Source organism: Anabas testudineus, chromosome 3, assembly GCF_900324465.2.
Source record: "Anabas testudineus chromosome 3, fAnaTes1.2, whole genome shotgun sequence".
NCBI classification, from domain to species: Eukaryota; Metazoa; Chordata; class Actinopteri; order Anabantiformes; family Anabantidae; genus Anabas; species Anabas testudineus.
Genome location: NC_046612.1, coordinates 9,803,015 through 9,826,104, shown reverse-complemented (window position 1 = coordinate 9,826,104; position 23,090 = coordinate 9,803,015). Strand labels below are relative to the sequence as shown.

At 40.5% G+C, this 23,090-nt stretch overlaps 1 protein-coding gene across 1 annotated transcript in view; it reads left to right on the top strand.

Moving 5' to 3' along the window:
- igdcc3 (immunoglobulin superfamily, DCC subclass, member 3) overlaps window positions 1-3,334 on the top strand; it is a 48,902-nt gene extending 45,568 nt beyond the window's left edge. Inside the window, exons 9-14 of the mRNA XM_026378748.1 lie at window positions 289-453; window positions 924-1,112; window positions 1,508-1,612; window positions 1,838-1,973; window positions 2,096-2,306; window positions 3,203-3,334. Coding sequence (XP_026234533.1) covers window positions 289-453; window positions 924-1,112; window positions 1,508-1,612; window positions 1,838-1,973; window positions 2,096-2,306; window positions 3,203-3,334 — 938 coding nt within the window. The remainder of the gene's footprint in view (window positions 1-288; window positions 454-923; window positions 1,113-1,507; window positions 1,613-1,837; window positions 1,974-2,095; window positions 2,307-3,202) is intronic.
- Window positions 3,335-23,090: the final 19,756 nt, after the last annotated feature.

Genomic DNA, 23,090 nt, shown 5'->3' with positions numbered 1-23,090 from the left:
TTTTACCCCCTCCATTTCCTCACTCCACCCCTGCAATTCACCCACCCATCATCATTCAGACTCGCAGGGCCAAACTAGATTAGCTATTACTAGTGAAATGGGCAATAACCATAAAATGATGACAGAAACAGATTGTATTTATTGTTTCCTCTCAGATCTTATTTTCCATCATTTTAATGCCTTCTCCTTTTAACACCCCTGTTTTCTTTTGTCGTTTGTCTTTCCTCTACCCTCACCTCTGCATCTGTTACTCCATCTCCCCCTCCTTCTCCATTATTCCTCCTTCAGACCCAGTGGACATGGAATATGAGGAGGCTGTCAGTAAAGTGACGCTGCAGCAGATCATTAGGGACCTGGAGCCCTCCACCAGTTACACCTTCTACATCAAGGCCTACACATCCCACGGGGCCAGCAAACCATCAGACACCATCACTGAGAGCACTCACGGGGAGGGTGAGAGTTGCACACTGAACACACGCGAAACCATAAAACAGATCTCATATATAACATAGGTATTAGACATACATTATATTGCAGTAACAACATGTGCTTGGAGATTTGCTATGGATCTGTCGAGTGTAAAAATTAAATATTTTAAACTTATTTGTTTCAGAACATCCATAAAAAGTGTTAATTTGAGGCCTCTGTCTTGTTTACTGCAGTTCAGGTTAGCTTTAAGATTCATTCAGAGATGTATACAGAGATTTTGACATGAGCAGATGGTCACTTTTTATCACTGACATATCTGTTAAGTCATGTATTTTCAGTTGGAGTAGAGAAGAATTATTTTTTTAAATTGTGTAAAATTATCCATTTATCATAAATCTACACTCCACAGATACCAAGTAATTCTGTCTGACCTTGGGTGCTGCTATGATCATATTGCTATACCACTTTAGTTAACGGTCTATACTGTGTTTCAGTACCTGGGCCTCCTTCCCTCTACACCAAGGTGGTGAACAGCAGCGTTGTGCAAGCAACATGGGAGCCTTCATTCAAGATGGGCCAACATCTAGGCTTCCGACTGTATTACAGAAGAGCCCACACACCGCTGTTCACTGGTCCCATCACCCTCCCTCGAAACATCAGCCAGTACAACATTACTCAGCTGGGTGGGACGATTGATTGTATTCTTTTTTAACGGACTGTTGTGTTTCTATAATCTTAATCGTCATTTTAACATTAATTACAGAAACCGTATTTGATACTATGATCTGTGCATAAGCGTCTCTGAAACAAAATGAATGAAATGAATGAATGAAAATTAATCTAGGATTAAGACTGCTCCTCATTTAGAGAAGAGGACTGCTGTTATGCCGCTTCTTACACTTAATTTCAGTGAGGAAACCGTTTCTCCTACAGTAATATTGGCAGATATAGGAGTTTATTCCTAGCTTGTCACTCTGAGAAATTTGATATCCCGATCTGATAACTTTCATTTACAAAAAGGTGTTTTGAGCCTCATGTATTATCTGAATCTCTTTCTGTCTTTTGTTTTATTTTCCAGATCCTGCACTCGTCTATGAAATAAAGCTTCTTGCATACAACCAACACGGAGATGGTAATGCCACCATGCGATTTGTTTCACTTCGAGAAGCACTGGAGAAATCTGGTGAGTGTTCGACACAGCCATTAACAGCTCTACAGTCCCACGTCACCTTAGCACATCAATGTTTAATTGATCTCTTTGAGCCACAAGCATCATCTTTAGCTTAGAAAAGTCAAACAGACTGTTTATGGCTGAGACATGACATATAAAGTTGCCACACATCTTCCTGATAAACCCTGGTTTATACGGACTTTGGTTCTGATTGTGAAATGTGCTGTATCTCCTCAGTTTTGGACTCTCCGTGTGACTGTGAGAAAGATCAACAGAGCAAAACATCCACTACTGGTATCATTATCGGCATTCACATTGGAGTCACCTGCATCATCTTCTGTGTGCTCTTCCTCATCTTCAGCTACCGCGGCAGGTCAGCACAGATTTTTATATAGCTACAACAAATGTGTGTTGTCGAGGGTTAATGCTGGTCAGCCATGTCTATGTATCTGACTAAGGTTTTTTCTTTTAATGTGTGTGTTGCTCAATCCCCAGGTTGATGATGTGTAAGACCATACAGCCCACCCCTCAGGCAGGGCACAGCGTGGTGCTAGAATCCTCTTCCTCCTCCCAAGGAGCCTCTGGGCTGAACGGGTCTGCCAGCAGGGAGATGGAGGTCAATGGCAGCACAGCGGGAAAGAAAATGGTCGACAGCAATGAGCTTGAGAGACTTTTCACTCAACCCAACACACAAGACACATGCATAGTGAGTCCTGATAATGAGAATACTGGTTCGAAAGGAATTGATTGAGTTTATAAATGTGATCTTTAAAGCTGCAGCCATCAGTTCTGTAGGTGGAGAGACAGATATGTAACACAAAATTCCAGTTGAAAACATCCACCAGAGCTTACAGCCCAATTTCCTGGTTTAGGTTTGACCTGTTGTGTTTGTGATTTTCACAAGATTCTCCTGAGAAATTATCAGAAACATCAAAGATGTGCTCATTTTTAGCTTTACCTCCAAACAGTGTAGCAGCTAATCGGGTTTACCTCGTAAAAAACGTACGATTGGCTCATCACGTCTTTCTTTTCTTGTTTGTGCTAATTCAGATGTTGCATGCATAGTTATCATAACTGCTAGAATCAATGCCTGAAGCTGCAAAAAGTAAAAATGTTTTACATTTAAAAGGTAATTTATTTAGCAAAAACACATTAGATTAAAAAGGATGAGATTAAATTGGTTAAGGATAACGGCAGCTTCTTGCACTCACCTCCAAAAGACAGATTCAAATATTGAAGTTATTTTAGGAAAATAATTTTCTAAACAATTTCTGCCTTAGTGTGTTTGTTCTTTAATCAACTTTAATTGCAAAGAAGAGCTAGAGAAGAGCTACTAATTTTAATCAGTAGTAGCTCTTACAATAGCAATAATTCTTTCCAAAAGGGTGGAACATGTTGTCCAAACTTTTCCAAATGATGCCTGCAACTTCCACAATCATAACAGAGGCTGTTGATCCTAGTACCCAGACACTGAGGTGGAAAGGGTTAATGAAAAATGTGTCCTGGTAGCCAGGTGTTTGGAAACCTGATGTATAGCAGCAGATTTATTCCTTCTCATCCCATGTGTCCTGTAACTCTGCTATTGTTTGCATGTGTTTGCAGTCTGACTCCTACACGCTGAACAACACCCAACTGTCTACAATACCACTGGATGAGTTTGCGATGGAGTGGGAAACAGAGACGCAGTTCCACGAGCCTCCTGCAGCAGAAGCGGGTCGGCATGACCAAGGCTGATCTTGTATGAAGGCCAATTCACACGACACTGTCCACAGTGTCCACTTAGACTCTTCTGTCACTCAGGTTTGCAAGTGTTTCCTTTCAAAGTAGTTTGTCCTTTTGTGCAAAGATTTTTTATTGCTAAGTTAAGACGTTCTAGAGGAGCTAGGACTTTAAAGTTTTTGGCCTGGGTTTGGAGAGCTCTCTTCTGATGTGAAGCTGTTTCTAGCTACGCAGGCCAGTTAAATGTCTTTTTTTTCACAGTTTGGTCTTTTGTTTATTTTCTGGTGTTGGGCAGCACATGGAATAGAGGCCCCAGAATGTCCTTGCTGTACAATAATGATTTTATTTTTAAGTTTATAGAAATATATAAATATATACATATATCTTTATCATCTATATGTCAAAGTGGTTATAAGTTATTAGTCTTATCTCCAATTTTTCTGTGGATGTCAAAGACTCCTGCTGCCTGCTCTCACCTACCAATCATTCCACCTTCATGCTCACAGAAGACCTCAGCCTTCTTCCAGGGATTCAATATATTCTGTCTCAGGACTTTGTTTCAGTGATAGTAACATTTTTATGAGTTCTCGGCCTTCATACAGGCACTAGACTTGGCTGTGTGAACCTTACAATTGAACAAAAACCTACCTCAGCCGGAATGAATGTGTTGCGGGAAGCTTTTAGGGACTTTACCTTCCCCTGTGCTCACAATTACTTTACACGCGGGGTAACTGATTGGTTTGGAAATTACAAGATCAGGTGCCGCACTACCTCAGATGTCAAGAATCGTCTCTCTTCTCCTGCTTGTTAAAGCAAAAAGAAAAAAGAAAAGAAAAAAAAAAAAAACGAGTATCCAACATAAAGCACTTCCAAATGCTGAAGTTAATGTTCTACCTCAAGATAACAATGTTAATGTTGTCGCTGTTGTTGTTGTTTGTCTGTTTACTGCATAATGAAAACCCTTATTTCTCCCTCTGTGAAATTCTGGATTGCCTCTGTTGACAATACTATTTGTAGATACAATGTCGGTACCTCATGCAAGTTGAAAGACTGATAACACTGTTATATGAATTACAGTATGTATGAATTACACTGTTCCACTGTAAACTTATTTTTTAGATTTTATTTCATTTAAGAGATTGTAATACTTATTTTTTCAACTTTTTTTTTTAATGAAAGGACCATTAGAGATACACTGCAATGCTAATGGTATTTTCAACGCTATTTACTGCTGAATGAGCCGTGACATACAATGTTGAATTGGACAAAATTATAGAAAATATACAAACATAAATTTAAATTTAGTGCTAGGATTGACTCCTGTATGTGTGTGTAGTTTTGTGTTTTATGCATTGGTTTTATTCATTGAATGAATGTGAAAAAAAAGCACAAACTTTATCAAAATGTCCCAAAACATTCCACTATGGTTGGTTTAATGACTTAAAGGAATAGTTTGAGGTTGTGGGAAATATTTATAATCAATGCTATTATTATATTATTGGCTTTCTCTCTGGCAGAAAGGTGATATGACTCTCATGTGTCTTTGCTGTGAAGCTCAAGCTGGTCTGTGACAGTTTAACGTAGCATGTATGTTCCAACAGATAAGTTGTGCCATTTACAACTACTGGTAGGTGGGTTTTTGAACATTAGCCATTTCTCTTCTCTCCTGTTTGTACAATAAATATAAAGTGTGATCTACAGTAGCAGACAACAATGTTAGCATAAAGAGTAACAAAATCCACCTGTGAGCACCTCTAAAGGTCACTAATTAACACATTATATCTTGTTTGTTTAATTCTTACAGCAGCCGGAGGGTAAAAGACAGTTGTTGTTTTACAAGGGTTGTGTGTACATTAGCTGTTTCTTGACTTCTCTGCCGTTTTGCCTGGAAATTACTCAGAGATTTAACAGACATGAGAGCTTATCAGTCACCTGTGTAACCTTATGAAAGAAAGCGAATCATTTCCCAAAACATTGAACCATTCCTCTGATTTAAACGACAGCAGTGTATCTCTAAATGATTTCAGACTGTTTGTTGCTGCAGTGCTCGGTTTTGGTTTGTTTGATTGTTTAACTTGTCACAGTATCTGTCTTCTTCCTTTTTTTTTTTTTTTAATAACAAAGCAGTAGCCTTTTACACTGCTGGTGCCCAGGAGACGTGACAGTTGCTGATCATGCTTGTCTGTCGTCTACTCTCTCTCCCCAAAACCACACTTGCTGCTCGGCCTTCTCCCTCCTGTCAATAGTGACTAGTTGAAGTGCTTCAGGAACAGCATGGTTATAATACCGCTGGATGACAAATGTCCACAGACAGAGAGCTGAGGGAGACAGATGACCGTTTAGTGGCTAAACGATCCCAGCTCTCTGCTCAGGCTCGTACTGTTGGGACTTACTCTGATGCATTATGGTTACCTACCTCAACCCTGTTTTTGGCCTTTATCTCAGGTCTTCATGACGGAAACATGCAGAGTACAAACAATGGAGTAGATGAATACACACACATATATGTTAATGAACAGAATAGCTGGAAATTATACAAATGGAGAGAAAACTTTATCACACTCACCAACTACAGTTCACCTTCATGCTGAGTTTCTAGTGGTTGTTAATGTTTTTCATTATCATCATAATTTTATATTGTTTTTTTATCAGGGTGTTTTTTTCTCATTGCTGTTAAATTTAATATCTTTCCTCTGTGGAAAGTGAATATTATGTGTATAGTAAAATAAGAAAAATAAAGTGGGAAAACATCTACAATTCCAACTCAAGCATACAGTAATTCTGCATAGATTATTTGTATATCGATTGGCCTCCTTAACTCATTACCTTACATAGTGTAAACTACAATATTTGAGATATTACTGTAAACTAAAAGTGGGATAAACTCTGATTTCAACCTCCTAGCTTGAATTCCAAATAGCAAATTGTGAATTTCTACAGTATGTCATCGTTCAGTACAGACATACCAACAAACTATGTACATAATTTGTTGTTTCATTCATTTATTTCTCCACTGCTGTTTTTAGTTATTGTTTTTTGTTTTGTTTTTTTGTTTTTTGTTTTTATTGTTTTTCCTTTTCTTCATTTGGTGTTTACTTCACAATGCTTCCTCACATCACCACTACCAGAGAGTTCTGATGTAATTACACAGACAAGTTTTCTCCATTTTGTGTTAGTGAATAAAACAATTGTCTAGTTTACTGACAGGCAACAGGACATACAGCAGCTCAGACATTGATTCAGTTCATTTTAGAAGCGTGCCACACTGTTGTGTGTATCTGGCTTCACACAACACTAACAATTGATGCTATTTAAATAGTGGGACACAACGCTAGCAGTGGGGCTAGCCTCTTGGATAACGGGTCTAATGGGTTATGCAAACCAGAATGATAGTTTCCATTTTAGCAATCTTAGGTACTGTAATTTTATGCGTTTTAAATTTATTTTTATGTGTTTATTTGTCTGCAGATTTGCTCCTTGCGTCCATTTCTTGTAATTAATTGTACACTCTGGTGTTAATATCATGTTACAAGTGTTGGGAGAAACAATAACGGTGCTTGTCACAATAGCAGATCAAAAGCTAAACCTCCAGTAAATGTTTTCTGCTGGTTTATTCATTAACTACCAGTGTGATGTCCTCTCTCTCTCCGGCTGCAGCAGCCTTAATCAGTGTTTTTACTTCAGTTAAGAGTAATTTCACCGGGGAAATAAGTGGTGTGCTTTTTTTTCCTTACCTCCTTCCTTCCTCTGCCCTTCGGTGTAATTTAGGGTTAATCTCCTCATGCAGGAAATTGCCCACACCTCACCTGTGGATGTGACGGGTTTTAGTGCCATACTGTTTAACCCAATTCACTGGGAGTGTGGTGCAGTGACGATCATGTTTACGTGATTAGACGTTGATAGGTCAGGTTGTCGTGTTGCTATATAATATTAGAGCTTGTGTGATTTAATAGAGGCCTCAAAGCTGTTCTCACTGACTGATGGTGCTCTATCAGCAGGAGGGAGCACAAGATACCTGACGCTGACATGGTTAGCGGGAAAAAAAAGGGGCCTTTGTCCAATAGATCTTGCAGCCTCACTGAATGCTATCAATTGGCCTGCCTCATTTTTCCCTCATCCGTGTATCCTGACCTTTGGAAAGGGAGAGTGTGCTCAGGGACCCTCTGATCCTCATGTTATATGAACAGCCGACTGTTGGCCCTCTGGACTTTCCTCTTTAAATTCTCCTTTAAGGGATGCCATCTGTGTTAATAATTAGACGTAAAACAGAGAAAGTGTCGGCAGGAAATTGTGTCATTGGTTAATGGTGTCATTTGTCCAATTTGGTCACTCCGCTAGAAACACAAAGGGAAAAATTCTCAGAAAAAAACTGTTCACCTACCTCCTTTGTGACCCTAAGGATGGTTAAAACAAGGATGTGGGGATTACACATTAACATTAGTAAAACTACTAACCTCAGGGAAATCACAAGGAGGGTTGGACTGAAAGAGTTGCTGTTTCAACCTGTAAATCTTACCGTCTTACTGTATGTTTAAAGTGTGATTTATTTCTCCTAGAGCTGAAACAATGCATCGATTAATTCAACTGGAAATAAACCGAAACTATTAAGCAAAAATGCCAAAATTGAACCAGCTTAAGCGTCGACATCGTGAGACTTTGCTGTTTTCACATTTGTCTTGATTTTTGAGTTTGGACAAAACAAGTCAGTTTGGACTTTAAGAAACTGATCTTTCACTATTATCTGACATTTCAGAGACCAAACCATTACTCGATTCACCAAGAAATTTGCTAATTAATCTAAAATAAAAATAATCATTAGTGGCGGTTCATTTAATCCCGGACTGGGCATGTGCAGGATTTGTTTTACTTTGATTACTGTGATCGTATATGGTATTACGTAGTTAAGACTACATTACTGTTTGTGACATTCTCTCTCTTATTATGCATAAACTGAACACAGGTAACCAGATCAAATCAGAAGGATTTAACATGTCTGTTGTGGATTTTAAGAAGAGGACAATGCGTAACTCAACGGTTGAACTTGAGGGCGAGGAAATATGCGGTTCTGTAAAAGTACCTAAGCATGATGCAACTAGCCTCTTCTTCAAATGTCCTTTACATTGTGTGGTATTGATCGTTGTGGCTCCAAATGACCAACTGATATGATTGTGAATTGATTACATTTCCAATGCATTTATCTCCGTGGTGTTCTGCTCCGAGACCCTTATGACTGTACATGTCAAATAACGCTGAGTGTAAAGATTTTTCCAAGTAATTTATACTCTTGTCAAATTGTGATTTAATGTAATTGTATTTTAATGTTTAAGATCAGTATTCTATTTTGTATACCTCTGTCAAGAATGCAGATTGAATCCAATGTTTTTAAGGGTTAATAAAAACGTACAGTAGATCTGCATGAGAAGCAAAGAGCTAACATGTAATTTAGCTGAATTGACAAGTGTTAGTTTATCCTTATTGGACTTGTGATGGTAACACTGTGATTTTTAGCCAAATAATGGCGAAATAATGTTGTGGTCTCAATATGGTGCTATTGATGGTCCCGTCTCACTCGTTCAGTCTGTTTTTGATGGTGTGTATTGATGAAAATAGGCTGAGTGACATTTTTCTGTTAACGGCTCCAAATATGTCTGACCGTCACCTCATCCTGTTCCCACCAAACATGGTCACATCAGCGACTCAGAATGAGGTCCTGTCGTCTTCACCTTTGCTCGCAAACCATCTTTGTTCTTTGTTGATGTCGTCAGCATCATCTAAAGCAGTTCAGGCATCTTTTATTTGACCACTGAATACAAAAAGAGCTCCTGCAGGTATGATCGACCCCCACTCCTGTGAAGTGAGCAGAAAAAAATCCAACAACAACTTCTGAATGAAAATATTATTCTTTATGAGAGATGCATGCAAATGGACCGAGCACCACATCGCAGATTTGCATTCATGTTTGTCATGAACATCATGTTCTTCAGTCCTGCAGCGCTGCAGGAAAAAGAAGATTTTGCCAATAAATTTTATTGTTGCCTTATGAAATCACGTAGGCGTAAGAACATTTGACCTGCTCTTGCCCAGCGTTGCTGGTTTGTGCCAAGAATTGTACAAAAACTGATGTTTTGTTTTGTTAGCCAAGGATTTGAACTCTCCACACCGTGTCCCTAATCTCCAGTTGAAACAGGTGAAATGTTGGACAAAGTTGTGCTGAGGCCCGTATATTTTTAATCTGCACTGTAGTTTGTGAAGTTGATGAGTGTAAAGTTCAGAAAAATGAATCATCGGCTTCTTCAGCACAGGTTTGATTAACAGTTGTGAGGCGAAATAACCAAGTAACCCCACAGCTATCACATTTGGATGCACCACTTGGTACACAGATTGCCTTTTTCTAATTGACCCACACCTTATGCAAACTAATGACCTCTGTTGCTCCTTTTAAGAAGCTGATTTAAGGTTAAAGTTTGTCTTCAGGGCGTTTAAAGTCAATTGTTCCTTGTAGACAACGGCTGGTTCTGATTTAAAGAGACTTTACTGTTTACAAGGCTGTTTTTTACCCTTCCTCTAAAATTAGTCATTATTAATAACATAAAAACATCACTTTTAGCTGTTAGTCCTGTGGAAGTGGGACTGTAATCCCGATGCACACATGCATAACCTTAAGCACAGCAGTCCTGGTGTGTTTTTAAAATTGAAAATTCACTATCAAACAGATAAATGATTTTTCCATTTGCCTAGTTTTCCAGACAAATATTTGCTTTCTTTTATTCTGAAATGATTGCTGTCTCATCTTCCTGTTTATGGTTTAAAGTAGAATATGTGACCACAACAAAGGGCAAGAGAAGGGAAAAGCTTTGAAATTCAAGTCATTGAAATTGCTTCAACTATTACTCCTACATTTTCTGCAGGGTTTTAATGCTGTGTCAACCTGAAACCAAAAAGCACGTGCATTGCCAGGTGTGTAAACCAAGCCTCAATACCTGTTATATCTTTGATTCATTAACATGTCATCTGAAGGGAAGTAAGGGAGCACAAACATATAAAGTCAACCCAAGATCACACATCTGTTTGTCTTGTCCTGTGTCACTGCTTTTGTCTTCTTCTACTGTTCTATTCAGGTCGATCTGAGATGATTTAAAAAGCTTTCTCAGTGTTGTCAGGGATCACTACTCTGTATGCGCAAGGTACAATTCTCTCTCAAGGTGTCGCAATTGCAAATCTGTATACATATCCACATATACTGTATGTACTGTATGTATGTATGTATGCACAAGTGTAAAAAGGCGAAATAGACCATTTTTAGTGGTTTGTATTGTTTTAGGGTTCGTTGTGCAACACTGATTGAAGAAAAAACAATAACAGTGATAATAAACTAGAACTAGTAATTATTTGTACGTTCAGAACCTCTTTATTGTGTGAGTGTGTGTGTGTGTGTGTGTGGGCTTGGGAAGCTGAGCTTGGGGGATAAAGAAGCAGAATTTACAGCACACGTGTGTTTACTCGTTTGCTTCCTGCAGTCCACTGAGATGCTGCAGATCAATCGGGCGCAGGCTTCTCTTCTCTCTCCCCACCTTTCTGTCCTGTTTTACCGTTCTGCGCATTAACTCCTGGTCACACAAAGAGTATTGAGCACGAGGCCCAGAGCTCCTGGTCGATGAAGGTGGATGAAGAACCTTTAATCACAGGTGAAACCCAATGCATGATGGAATTTTAAGATAACATTTACTCGTTCCCTCTTTTATCTTCTTGGTAAATATTCAGCAATGTCACGATATAAAAGTCCAATAGAGCAAGAAACACTAGTCTCACACGAAACACTAGTTTAAACAGTCTTTATGAACATCCATCAACCATTTCAGCTAAGCCACATATCAAATCTCACTAATTAACTTGCCAAGTGCAACTTTGTCTTATTCCAAAGAACTGACATAACATACGCTCACTAAATGTTAAATGAGTTTTCACTATTATTTAGCATCATTGCAACTCTGAAGACATCCACAGCTCAAACGCTGACCTCCCCCAGTATGTGTGTAGGACTTTATTAATATTTAAAGCTTTAATAACCTGGCTCGTTGCTAAAATGGATCTTTTCAGGTGGTTGGGCAGCAAAACTAATCTCTGTTAGTACAGTATGTGTTCATGACTGTTTCTGTTCATATGTGAAGACTGAAGCCTCGTCCTCAGGCAGTTTGTTATTTTAGGTATTTATCCATATAAACATCCAATGAACTTTGTAACTTTGAGACTTTTGTAACATGTCACTCAGTTTAATTCAGGTTCAATTCAGGTTTATTTATATAGCACCACCAGCACAACAAAGTTATCTTACATAGTAAAGATCTCATAGAATTAAAACCCAACAAAGTAGACGTGCACTCTGAGAGCAAAATGTTGTGTTGAGGTACTATGGTGCTACTGGGATTTACTGCCTGTTAAACTTCCCTGTCCTTTCGTCACCTGACTGTGAGTTTACGAACTTTCTGAATATGTATTTTTTTCATTTTGTTGTGTGGAAAAGTAAAATATCTGAAGGAGCATGTTTGTTTCCACTACAGCACATTTCTTCTACTCCTAGTTTTAATAGGGAAACAACAGCACTGGAGTTTTCCACAAGCAGCTCCCACCTACACACACACACACAGAGTCCAGACTGGCCATGTAAAGCAGTGAAACTCTACCCCTGTCTGGACCACCTCAACTGGGCCCCGGCTCCTCCTGACCTCACAGCATTTAAAGCGAGCTGAGAAAGGGGACCTCACTTTCCCAGAGAGGGTCCAGAGGAGGAGAAGGAGGGGGTGCAGCTGTCTTCTGGCTTCTCACACCACACGCCTTTTAGTGGCTCAAAGGGAGCAGCCAAACGAGAGGGAGGCCAGTGGTCACAGCAGCCGCCTTTCATACCCGCCGACCTCTGATGTTCCCTGTTTTTTTTTTTCTTTCCTCCTTTTTTTACTGTTTCCAGATTTCCCAGCCATAACACACCTCCCAGGTGACATCACAAATAATCACAACTGTCTTGTCAGCTCCTGTTTTTAAATGCTGCCGTAAGTGTGTGTTAGTGTCAGGGTAGATTTAAGTGACTCTACTTACTCACAAGCGAATATTTGACACATTAATTTATATTCAAGTAGGAAATTATTATTAGAATTATTGTATCACCTCCATTTTTAATTGTATATATAATTTATAGGATTCAGTTGTGTACCTACACACGACTCAGTGCATGTGTGTATCATGAGTTCCTCTACATGGGATTTCTGCCGCCACCGGTGTAATTTCAAATGCTTGATCTTCTTATTAATTAAAACGCACTAAATGCTATTACTAACCACAGATGTTACCAAATTAATCAGGTCTGAAACCCTGCTCACTAATTTCTGGCCACTCTAGGGCAGAAGAAACGAGCTGAGAACGAGCGAGCACATATTCACACATCTACCAGATACTGAGCAACACATTCGTTCAGTTCATGTTTGTGGTGAATATATGGATAATGTTCACTCTCCTTTAAGCTTTGCTTTGGTTTCCAGCTGTTTAGCTCTGAGGGTGAAGAATAAACGGAAGTAATAAAACCCGAACGATGAGCACAGAGACACCGAAACGCTCCTCAAAAGTTTGTTGCTTCAACTGGCACATCTCACATTACACAGTCAATTTAACCATTGTTTACATAAATGTATTGTATTTTAACTTTAAAATATGTATTTGGTCTAATTTAACATTTTAATGTAGTTCCTGATCAAGCTGTGGCAAAGTTTAGCTACAGTACTTTATGTTCTGTTGAATAGTTGAATCTTTAACGCTACACCATCCTCTAATCACATGTTTGGTGGTTAGTTCCTTGTGTGTCCCTTGAGCAAAAAACTCAATCACAGTTGCTCCTCATTTTTAGACTTATACCTTCCATGGCAGCACCCCACCATGTGAATAAATGAAAAGCAAGTTGTTGAAAGCGCTACAACTACACCGTCCATATTTCATACGATGTTTTGTATGTAAATTCTGCAAACAGCTGAGCTGAACTTTTGCCTTTTTGTATAATATGCACATTCTGTGACTGTGTTCTCGAGCGAAAGCCTGTGCAGTTGAAAAGGACGATATATATATATATATATATATATTTCTGCGGCTTTGCTCATCCCTGTGCTGTTCCCTGTGGCTCCAGTTTAAGATGGAGTGTCAGGTGGTGGAGGGTGACTGATGGAGAATGTGGGCATTAACATGCTGAGGCCACAGGAGACATGGCACTGAAAGCATTAATGGAGTGACTGTTTCTAAGAAAAAGAGGACTGATGTGATTGCAATGTGTGCCAGGGGAATCATTCTGCAGGAGCCGACCACGCGGGTTGTATCACCGCCCTTCTTTAACACATTTATATGTATATGAGAGATAAATTGGGTGGCCCTTTCATTGGCAGTGAGTGTAGGGCACATAAAGTCATCATCTATGACACAGCCATTCGCATCCCTCAAGTTTCTCCTCATTTATCAAACACATGAGCGTGCACACACTCAGCGTTTGAGCGACTACTCACCAGTTAACACATACAACACACCCAAGTGCCCTCAAGAAAGAAGAGGAGGAGGAGGAAACGGCATGGGGGAGGGGGAGTGGCAGCGATATCACATCCCTGTGCACACGACAGCAATGATGTGTGGAGCAGGACAAAGGAAGGAGGGAGGCTGGGACAAAGGCGGAAAGGAGATGTGGAGTATGTGGCTCTGACAAAGGAGAGAAAAATCAAAAGATGCCGGAGGCAGCGAGGAATGGCAGCAGGGAGGAAAAGACGTGCATGCTGCTTTGAAGTTCAAGTTGAACCTCACCTGTAGTTGCATCAAGCGACGCAGCAACATGCATGGTTTGGATATATTTATCAGAGATGAACAGAATGTTAGACCGAATGCGTGATGTGGTTTGGTCGTTTTGAATGTTTGAACACAGTCAGTGTTGTGATATTCTCTCAAGAAAAGTCTGCAGACTGAGGAGAAGTGTAAAAAACAGCCTGAAAAGAGCCACAAGATGCTGATTTCACTGTCCTGTCAACAGTTTCTGAAAAGATAAACAAACTGTTCATGCTGAGGTTTAATGTTTCTGCAACAAACATTGTAACTGGAGATTTATTTAGCCGTGCTAGTTTTTCTTCAACACCCCATCAGGTCACAAAATATGCTGGCATGACTATAAACTCATATTAAGGCAGAAGAAAAATACTTCTCAGTCACATCATGTCAGTATTCACACGTTTCTTCTTCTTGATCTGGTCCACAATTAGTTTTGCTGCCTGTTGCCCCAGGCCTGTCCCTTTCCATCACGCCTAGCCGTCACCTATCTCTAATCCATACTCAAGGAGAAACCCGCTCAGGGATTGTGGTCTCCAAACAGGACTCTGCTCCAAGCTTTACATCTGGCCTTGAGAAAGACTTGTTTCACAGCAAATAACATGAAAAAAAAAAACACAGCATTCATCGTCTCGGTGATTGCCTCAAACATTTTATGTGTTGGTTTCTCGGGATGTAACAACGCTGCTTTGTGCCAAGGTTGACTTCCTGTTTCATTGCCCTGAACAGTACAGTTGCCGCATGCAGATGGAAGCAGCTACGGCAGCAGTATGAAGGAAACATGGAAGTGGGGACCCCCACCCCATCCTATCCCGTCTTTCTCTCCCTTCCTCTCCCCTCCTTTCTCTATCTGTTTAATCACACAAAGCCATATGGATGCACAATGTGTTGTATTAATTAGGCCCCAGGGCATGGCGACACACTGGGGACTGGAGTGGCTCTAGCAGCTTCTATGCTGGGAGCAGAAATCTATCTCCCAGCATAGACCAGGAGCATGGAGGTACAGTAGGTGAGCTCCAGATGGGTCTTATGCAGCAAAAATATGTTTCTATAACTATGACCGCTATAAGGTTGATTCTAGATCTGACGCTGGACCAGCATCAGAGCCGAGAGTCCAGAGTTTCACACGGGAGGAGAAAACTACTGCTGAACAGATTCTTGGTGAATATCAACAGATTTAATTAAATCAAGCTGAAAATTAATTATACAAGTTGATCAATAAGCCAAAGTTAATCTAATTGAATCTACATCAATTTGTATTTATTTGTATATTTTTCATTTATATAATTTATATTAAATGAATCTCATTACAATAATTTCTACTATTGTTACGTCTTATTCTTTTTCATGTCGGCATCGTTCCCCTGGTTATTACACTGGATAATTTTAGTGAGTGTGAGAACACAGATACAGAAACTAAACAGGGAAAAGTCAACTCTGAGGACCCCGGGTGCCCTTTGCTGTTTCTGTGCTGACTTTTTTCTTTCTATACACACTCTAACTTGATTTGACTGTTCACTGTGAAAGTTTCTGGTTTGAACAGATTCTCAGTGATTTCGCGATCTACTAACCGTGTACAGTTATATATGGATTATGAGACAATGGCTCCGGGGCACAGACATGAAAAAGCCACTCCGCACATCCCACTCCTCTTACATGAATGTAAGACCCACAGATATGAAGAAAACTCTTTATTGCTGCTGTGTCTAGTTCTACTTTTTCTTTCTTTCAGTGACTTTCAAACAGATAAAGAGAATATTAACGATCACTTCATACAGGAGCTCTAGGACCCTCGACCTGGAACCATTAAGCCCACACACATCATTCAGCCATGCATACAGCTATCAACTGAGAGGGTACTTCTAGGTGTACTGTCTCACTGAGTACTAACGAGTACCAAATTACACAGGGTAGGTGTCCATTTTTAATTAGCACTACTGTTTGCAATTTATTTAATGAAGAAATGCTTTAATTCTGATTTTGTTTTGACGATTTGGATTGAAAACTACTGATCGGAGGATCTTAAAGTATTTTCTAATGACATTTCACGAGGTGTGTGTCCATGCACTATGCATACTTTCACTTTAGCCCTAAACCTAACCCCTAAGTCATTTATTATCCATCAACACATCCATCTGACAGGTGTTTTAAGTCTTATTACCTTTGCTGGAACAACTTAAATACATAAGAACAACATGTCAAACTCCAGAAGTGTCGAGACTTTTCTGTGGGGATCAGTGTTTAATTTACTATGCTCATAACGTTGCACTTGGCAGATTATATCAGCTTGGCTGCCGGAGCCTTGGAAGGGTTAAGAAGTCCACTCACTGGAGAATAAAGCAGGCGTGGGTTGTTGTTAGTGTTTAGTGTGTGAAACCAAGAAGGAGAGGAGAAAATGGAAGAAGAGAAAACAGAAGGAACAGGAAGAAAGAGAGTGGAGTGAGTCAAGCATCCATACCTCACCAAAGGAATAAAAGATTATCTACCCACCTGGGTGTAATGGATGTAGTTGAGAGAGAAAGACAGAGGAAGGGAAGAAAGCTGGTTCTGTCTGAACAAGCTGACCTTGCTCTTTGTGTGGAGTGTCCTTCTGTATTTGCCCGAGCTCTTAAGTGTTTTGAATTTCTGAATCTCACACGTCGTTCCCTGTGGGGGGCCTGGGTGGGCATCAGGTCCAGTTGCTTGGCTCGTGGACGTAGGCTGCTTGAACTAAGGGGACAACTGAAGGAGCAAAGGGGGCCTAAATGTGGAGCTGGTGCGGGTGAACTTGGCTTGAGGGGTTGTAGGGAATGGGGCAGATAGGGATCAGTGTTTGCCCGGCTCTCCCCTGTGCAGCTGAAAAGGAAGCTAGTGGCTAGAGATGGTTGTCTGTGGAGAATGGCGTCATGTGTTATCCAGAAATCATGTTTTTATTGTGGCTTGTGGTGCTTAGAGCTGCTTTCTGGATCATTTGGGGACAGCAACAAGTTGTAAACACAACATTAACATATTCTCACCCTATAAGTGGATTTCACTGGCAAACTTGTTACCACAGATATGATGAGGTTAGAGAGCAGCATCCTTTATTCAGGTTCATGTTTCTGATCACCTGAGATAAAGTTTCAAGGGAGAAAAGCAAAATAATGACCTGAAAGATGTGATAAAAACCTGACGAGGAGCTGGGCAGTTAAGTGCAGAGCAGGTTGTGCTGTGAGTTCATCACTTTTCACATTACACGTTGTTATTTAAACCATCGTTCTGGTGAAAATATGCAGCAGGTTGGATAGATCAAAGCTGCTTCAATCAATATTTTTAAATTCTGAATTCGGTTGTTTCACCTTGAAGCTGCAGTTCACACGCTGTTGTAAGAGTAAATGTGTTGATGTTAAATAATGTTTTATTGTCTAAATACACATTTAACGCAGAAGTGGAGGATTGTTCTACTAAACGCATGTGGTCACTTTAATCCTGTCAAACCTAAAACTCCTACATGCTCCTTCCTTCCTTACCTCTAAGGAGTCCCAGGAGACTTTGTTTTCACTGTTTCATCTGCTTTATAAAATCCTGTGCAACAACCATGCACCATACAGACCATACCAGATCTGTTTTTATTTTACCAAAATGTAATTGTGTCCCTAAATTGTAGACAACAAGACAAACAGTACTCTGTAATAAGTAGTAATTTTAAATTCAGATGTTTGACATAATTGTGTATCTGCTTTTGTAAACAGCTAAAAACATCTATAACTATCTGCTATAAGAATTATTCATGTGTACATACACAAGTCTTTGATTGGAGCTTTAGGACCAAAAACACACCAGTATTAATACCGAGCTTGTTTAATAGACAATAGGAACATATAAAATGAGGACTGGCCTGAGGGTTCACTTTAATCCTGAGGTTGCTGCCAGATTGGATCATGTGAAATAATTGCATTGCTCTCAAATTGCATCATCACCCTCAGGATGAAGGATAGTCGGCCTAATGGATGAACCTACATCTTCCCGGAAACACAGAGCGTCTTATCCGAGCTTCACTTGATAGATCGTCAGGCTAAGGTGGAGAGATGGGTGAATGGGTGGTCACAGGTGGAGGTCACCGGTGGACCTGTATGGAAAGGTGAAGGTCAGCTTCGCTGATGCTGCTTCTCCAACTGCTTAACCACCCACACCACCAACACCACCATGTTCCTCTGGTCAACGTCCTTTACCATTGACAGCTCACTCAATAACCATTACTCTCAACTGGACATGAAGGGGGTGGACCCTGCTGTGCTGCTAATCACACGATCGATAGGTGACCATAAAATACCAGTGAGCTCACCAGAGGGATCTATTAGTTTAACCCTAACTGAATCGTGGAGCGTAATGATACTGAGAGGGCAGCGAGTACAAGAGTAACATAATATTACTGCGTTATATATTGCATATGTAACCAAATGACACTTTTTGTGTGAAATCATATATATTTTTTCATCTCTATCCTATTTTTAATCATTGCACCCGACTGGCCATGGTCCCATCCTTGCAGCCATTACACATTCTTTACCGTGGCCTTTCCTTTGTTGTCTCAGCCTATATTGGTGTGAATGCTCAGTAATGTATGGATGACGAAACACTCATGCACACATACAAAATGTGGAACCACCAAAACACCTCAGTGCACAGGAAAGAAAAGCACTGCCACCTGTTGGTTGGATGCAGTCACTGCAGCACTAGTTCAATTCAAAACAACTCCAAGTTCATTTCAGTATTTATTTACTTTTAGAGCATGTGCATACGGCAAGCGTATTATTGGGTATTAATTCCAACAATTTAGCAAAATACAAAAACATTATAAGCTTCAGGTTATGACTCAGTTGTACAGGTATAAAATCCTTTGAGTGAGTATATGTACACAACATAAACTATTATACTACACAGACATGCATTCAGAGTCAGGTTTCCATGAGTCCAGCATTTACTGTGCACCAACTCCTGAGGGAAATATCTGCTCATTCACTGCTAGATGCTCCTCTGTGTTCATCAGGTCATCTGCTGTCGGCTGCTAAGCATGTTCAGTAGATTCCTAAAGCTATTCCACTGAAAACCGCTCTCACGGAGCTACATTAGTCTTTATTTCAGGCCATATGAGCTACAAGTCTTTAAAAACGTTTTGATTTATTCAGTTTTCATTCGGTGGTTTGGCACGTTTGCATGAAATGGGGTCATCGCTCTCTGCAGTCTAGACATGTGATCCTTCAGGTGAGTTGTATGTGTGTTTGTGTACGAGTGAATGTGCATTAAATCCCAAAGGAAAAAGAGCATCCAGGTCGTCGGGGCAGTGATTGACTGTCTTGCTGAGTATTGCTGACGAGGGTGCGCTTTCTTTACTACATCAATACGAGCAGACCTGTATTTCACTGACTAGGTGAACAGCACACACACACACACACACACACACACACACACACACACAGGGTCCAATTGCAAAAACCATAAAGCCTCGCAGTGCAGTCACCCTACGCTGCATATTGCTGTGTACAGTAAGCCAAGTAGCAATAAGGCTGTCAGAGAGACACACACTTTCTCTTCATAGTACATTTGTCTTTGTCACAACATTTAATACCCCTCCAGCTTCCCCTCCTGCCTCCTCATTTGCAACACCTCACCGGGGTTTGAGGCGATGAGATCGGACGTATGTGTCCAGAAGCTCCTGCATCCAATCAATATCTGGGGATTTGTCCACCCTCCCCTGAGAAGCTACTTGATGTCCCCCCCACCTTCTGTGTGCACAAGCTGACATAACCTCTTTACCTGTAACTTGTAGATGTGCACTCACAGCTAACACCCCGTGTTGCTGTCAATCTTCTGTTGATGTGGTTGGGAACAGCACGTTGGTTTCAGCAGCGGGGACTTTCTAAAGGTGGAGTGACCATCATGAAGATGTTTACATTTTGCATGTAACAGGACGTGTTAATTACATTTCATGTGAATTCAACAGCTGGTAGCTATAAGATTTAAATCCTACGTCACATACATGCAGACCTGTCTCAGAATTGATCATGTTCCTCACACTGTAACTATCTTGTTAAATGTCTTGAACTGTTATTAGACATTAGACATTTACCATGTTATTATTTCTTTTACATACATCAGATGCTGTCTTTTATGATGCTTGTCATGTTTCTTTCTGATGACTTTTCCACAAAAATCAGCACATTTTAAAATATACCCAGGGGTAACCACAGGTTTGATTACTGCACAGGACGAGCACCATTTTTAAAGATTTTTTGATATTTAACTTTTATTACATAGCCTGATAGTGAAGAGGTCAACATGGATACATCTCGTGGTATGTGCTGTAGTCTGTAAGCTACCAGTGCGCTTCAAATCGAGCACTATTTTACATACATTTTGGAGTGGCAGATGGTTCACCATACTACAATGTCCATGAGCCTCATCCATCGTTGCTATGGAGAAGAAGCCAGTCAAAGACGGCAATCAGAGCGATAGCAAATTGTGTGCAGTGGAGTGCTGTTTGGTTGAAGTCATCCAAACTGACCTAGAATTTAAAATTAAAGTCATTTAATCTCCATTCTGGATGATTTGAGTGTATCCCTGGAAGAAAAGTTCCTTCATGCAAACCTTGTATCTCTTGAATGTTAAGTTCAATATGAGCATCACAGTAACAAGAAACCTTCTTCCATATGCATCTCCTCCCTTCTCCTCTCAGTCATACACATCCTTTTGGCTACAGAGAAACAGAAGATAGCTTCTCACTTCCTTTGTTGCACTGAAACAGTCACCTGCTGGGACTAATTAAATGATGTCATATACTATTTTTTGCACAAATGCACTCAGGCATGTAGTACAGTAAAGTATGTGTCTGTGTTTCAGGGTATGTGCATTTAAAAAAGCTGAGGAGATTTCAGTAGTGCAGGCATATGAATCTGTTGTGCCTTTATTCACTTATCATTGCTATATCCTATAATTTACATACACACGTTGTTGAATAATTCATTATGCGTAACACGGGCACTGTTCATATGGAAATGGAAAGGCAGGAACTCAAAGCTTCCTTGGTTTATTCTACTTGATAATTCTCAGTGCACATGTCTCCAAATGCTCCTGCAAAAAAAAAAAAAAGAACAAAGCACAGACGGTTCTGCGTCCACTTTCAAATCCCCAAAACAAACTAAACAATATTTGACAAACAGTGTAGAATGATTAAGGTGTCATAACTTTATTGTTTTTCATGTAGCATAATAAGTGTGTTTTTGGAAAGATTAATGAATCTCTGGAGGACTGTGTGTCTGCTCCCTCATATTTCCTTTGACCTGATCATCTCACTGTTTATTCTACTGCTGCTCCTTTTTTCTCCAACTCTCTCTCTCTCCTTGTCAACAACACAGATTGCTGCCTGCAGTTGCATGTAGGAGGTGTGGGTTTGAGTTGAGCACAGTTACGACATCATACAGTCCTCCTGCCTCCCGGCTTTAACGTGACGAATATGCTGATGTTTGCCACACCTGTAGTGTATGTCAAATTTGCATCTCAACAGCTGTGCTGCCACATGTTGTTTCAGGAGAAATAATGCCACTCGAACACATGGCACTGTCAGTTTCTCCGTCTTCTGTTTGTTTCATGCAGGTTCTGAATCGAAAGAACACCTTTGAGCAAGAATGCGGCGACTGTGTAGAGGACAAACTGTCTTTAACAGAAGAAGACCAACAAGAAAATCAGTGGGCAGGTTGGTGTAGGGTCAGAAGCGGCACATTTGAAAACACACAGATGGAAACATCTTGTCTTTTTGTCAGTGCTGCTGTCTCCTTTAAACACAACATAGCTGCTCTCACCACCTTTCACTCTTGCAGACACACTTCTATCACACATCTCTCCTGATAATCTTCTCCAGCCACTCCGCCCTGCCTCTTCTCTCCTCTTCACTTCTCTCCACCACACTCCCCATCACTTTGATCACTTGACCCTAAGTATTTAAACTCATCCACCATCACCACCTCAACTCCTAGCGACTGCACCATTCCACCATCTCATGTCTCACATCTGCTCCGTCTTGCCGTTATTGACTTTCACTCCCCTCCTGTCCATACCTCCCTCTCTCCAGGCTCATTTCAGCCTGCTTCCTACTTTCACTACAGATCAAAAAACCTTCTGCAAACATCACAGTCTAAGGAGACAACTGCCTGATCTCATCCATCAACCTTTTCATCATCATTTTAAATGAGAACAGGCTGTACGTCTGTTATTCACACACATCACCACTATCACAACTGTATTGTTGCTCATACTGGTGGAATGACACCTCCTTCCCAGGTTTCGTGATGTAAGCTACAGATTTGTGAATTGCATCATGGTACCAGCTTAAAAAATGGCACTAGTCACACTGTGCCACAAACTGGATTGAAGTCATTAAATTTTTACATTACTCTAGTTTCCTCCCACAGTTCAAAGACATACAGTCCAGGTTAATTGGTGACTCTCAGTTCCTTTTACGTGTGACTGTGGGTGTGAATGGTTGTCTTTCTGTAGGTTTCTTTGTCTGTAGGTTGTTTTTCTTTATGATAGACAACCGACCCGTTCAGCGTGTACCACGCCTCGTGCCCAATGTCAGATGGGATTGGCTCCAGCCCCCTGAAACCCTCAAGGATAAAATAAGGATACTGTGGCTAATGAAAGTATTAACTTTGCTCTCGAGCGGTCACATGGTGACTGAAAAACACAAAGATGTGAGGAAAGTAGGCGCCGTTGAAGGAGCAGAGGGCAGTGTGGCCGTTATTACTGTCGAAGGTCTACTGAAGGTCAACGCATGATGGAGCAACCGATCTGTTCTCCCTCCTTCCCACCATCTCTCCCCTCCCCCATCTCAGAATAACGTCTTTCAGTGTCCCTTTTAACTGCCTCCCCCTCAACTCATCAAAGCTATGTCCATAAACAAGACACAACTTGGATC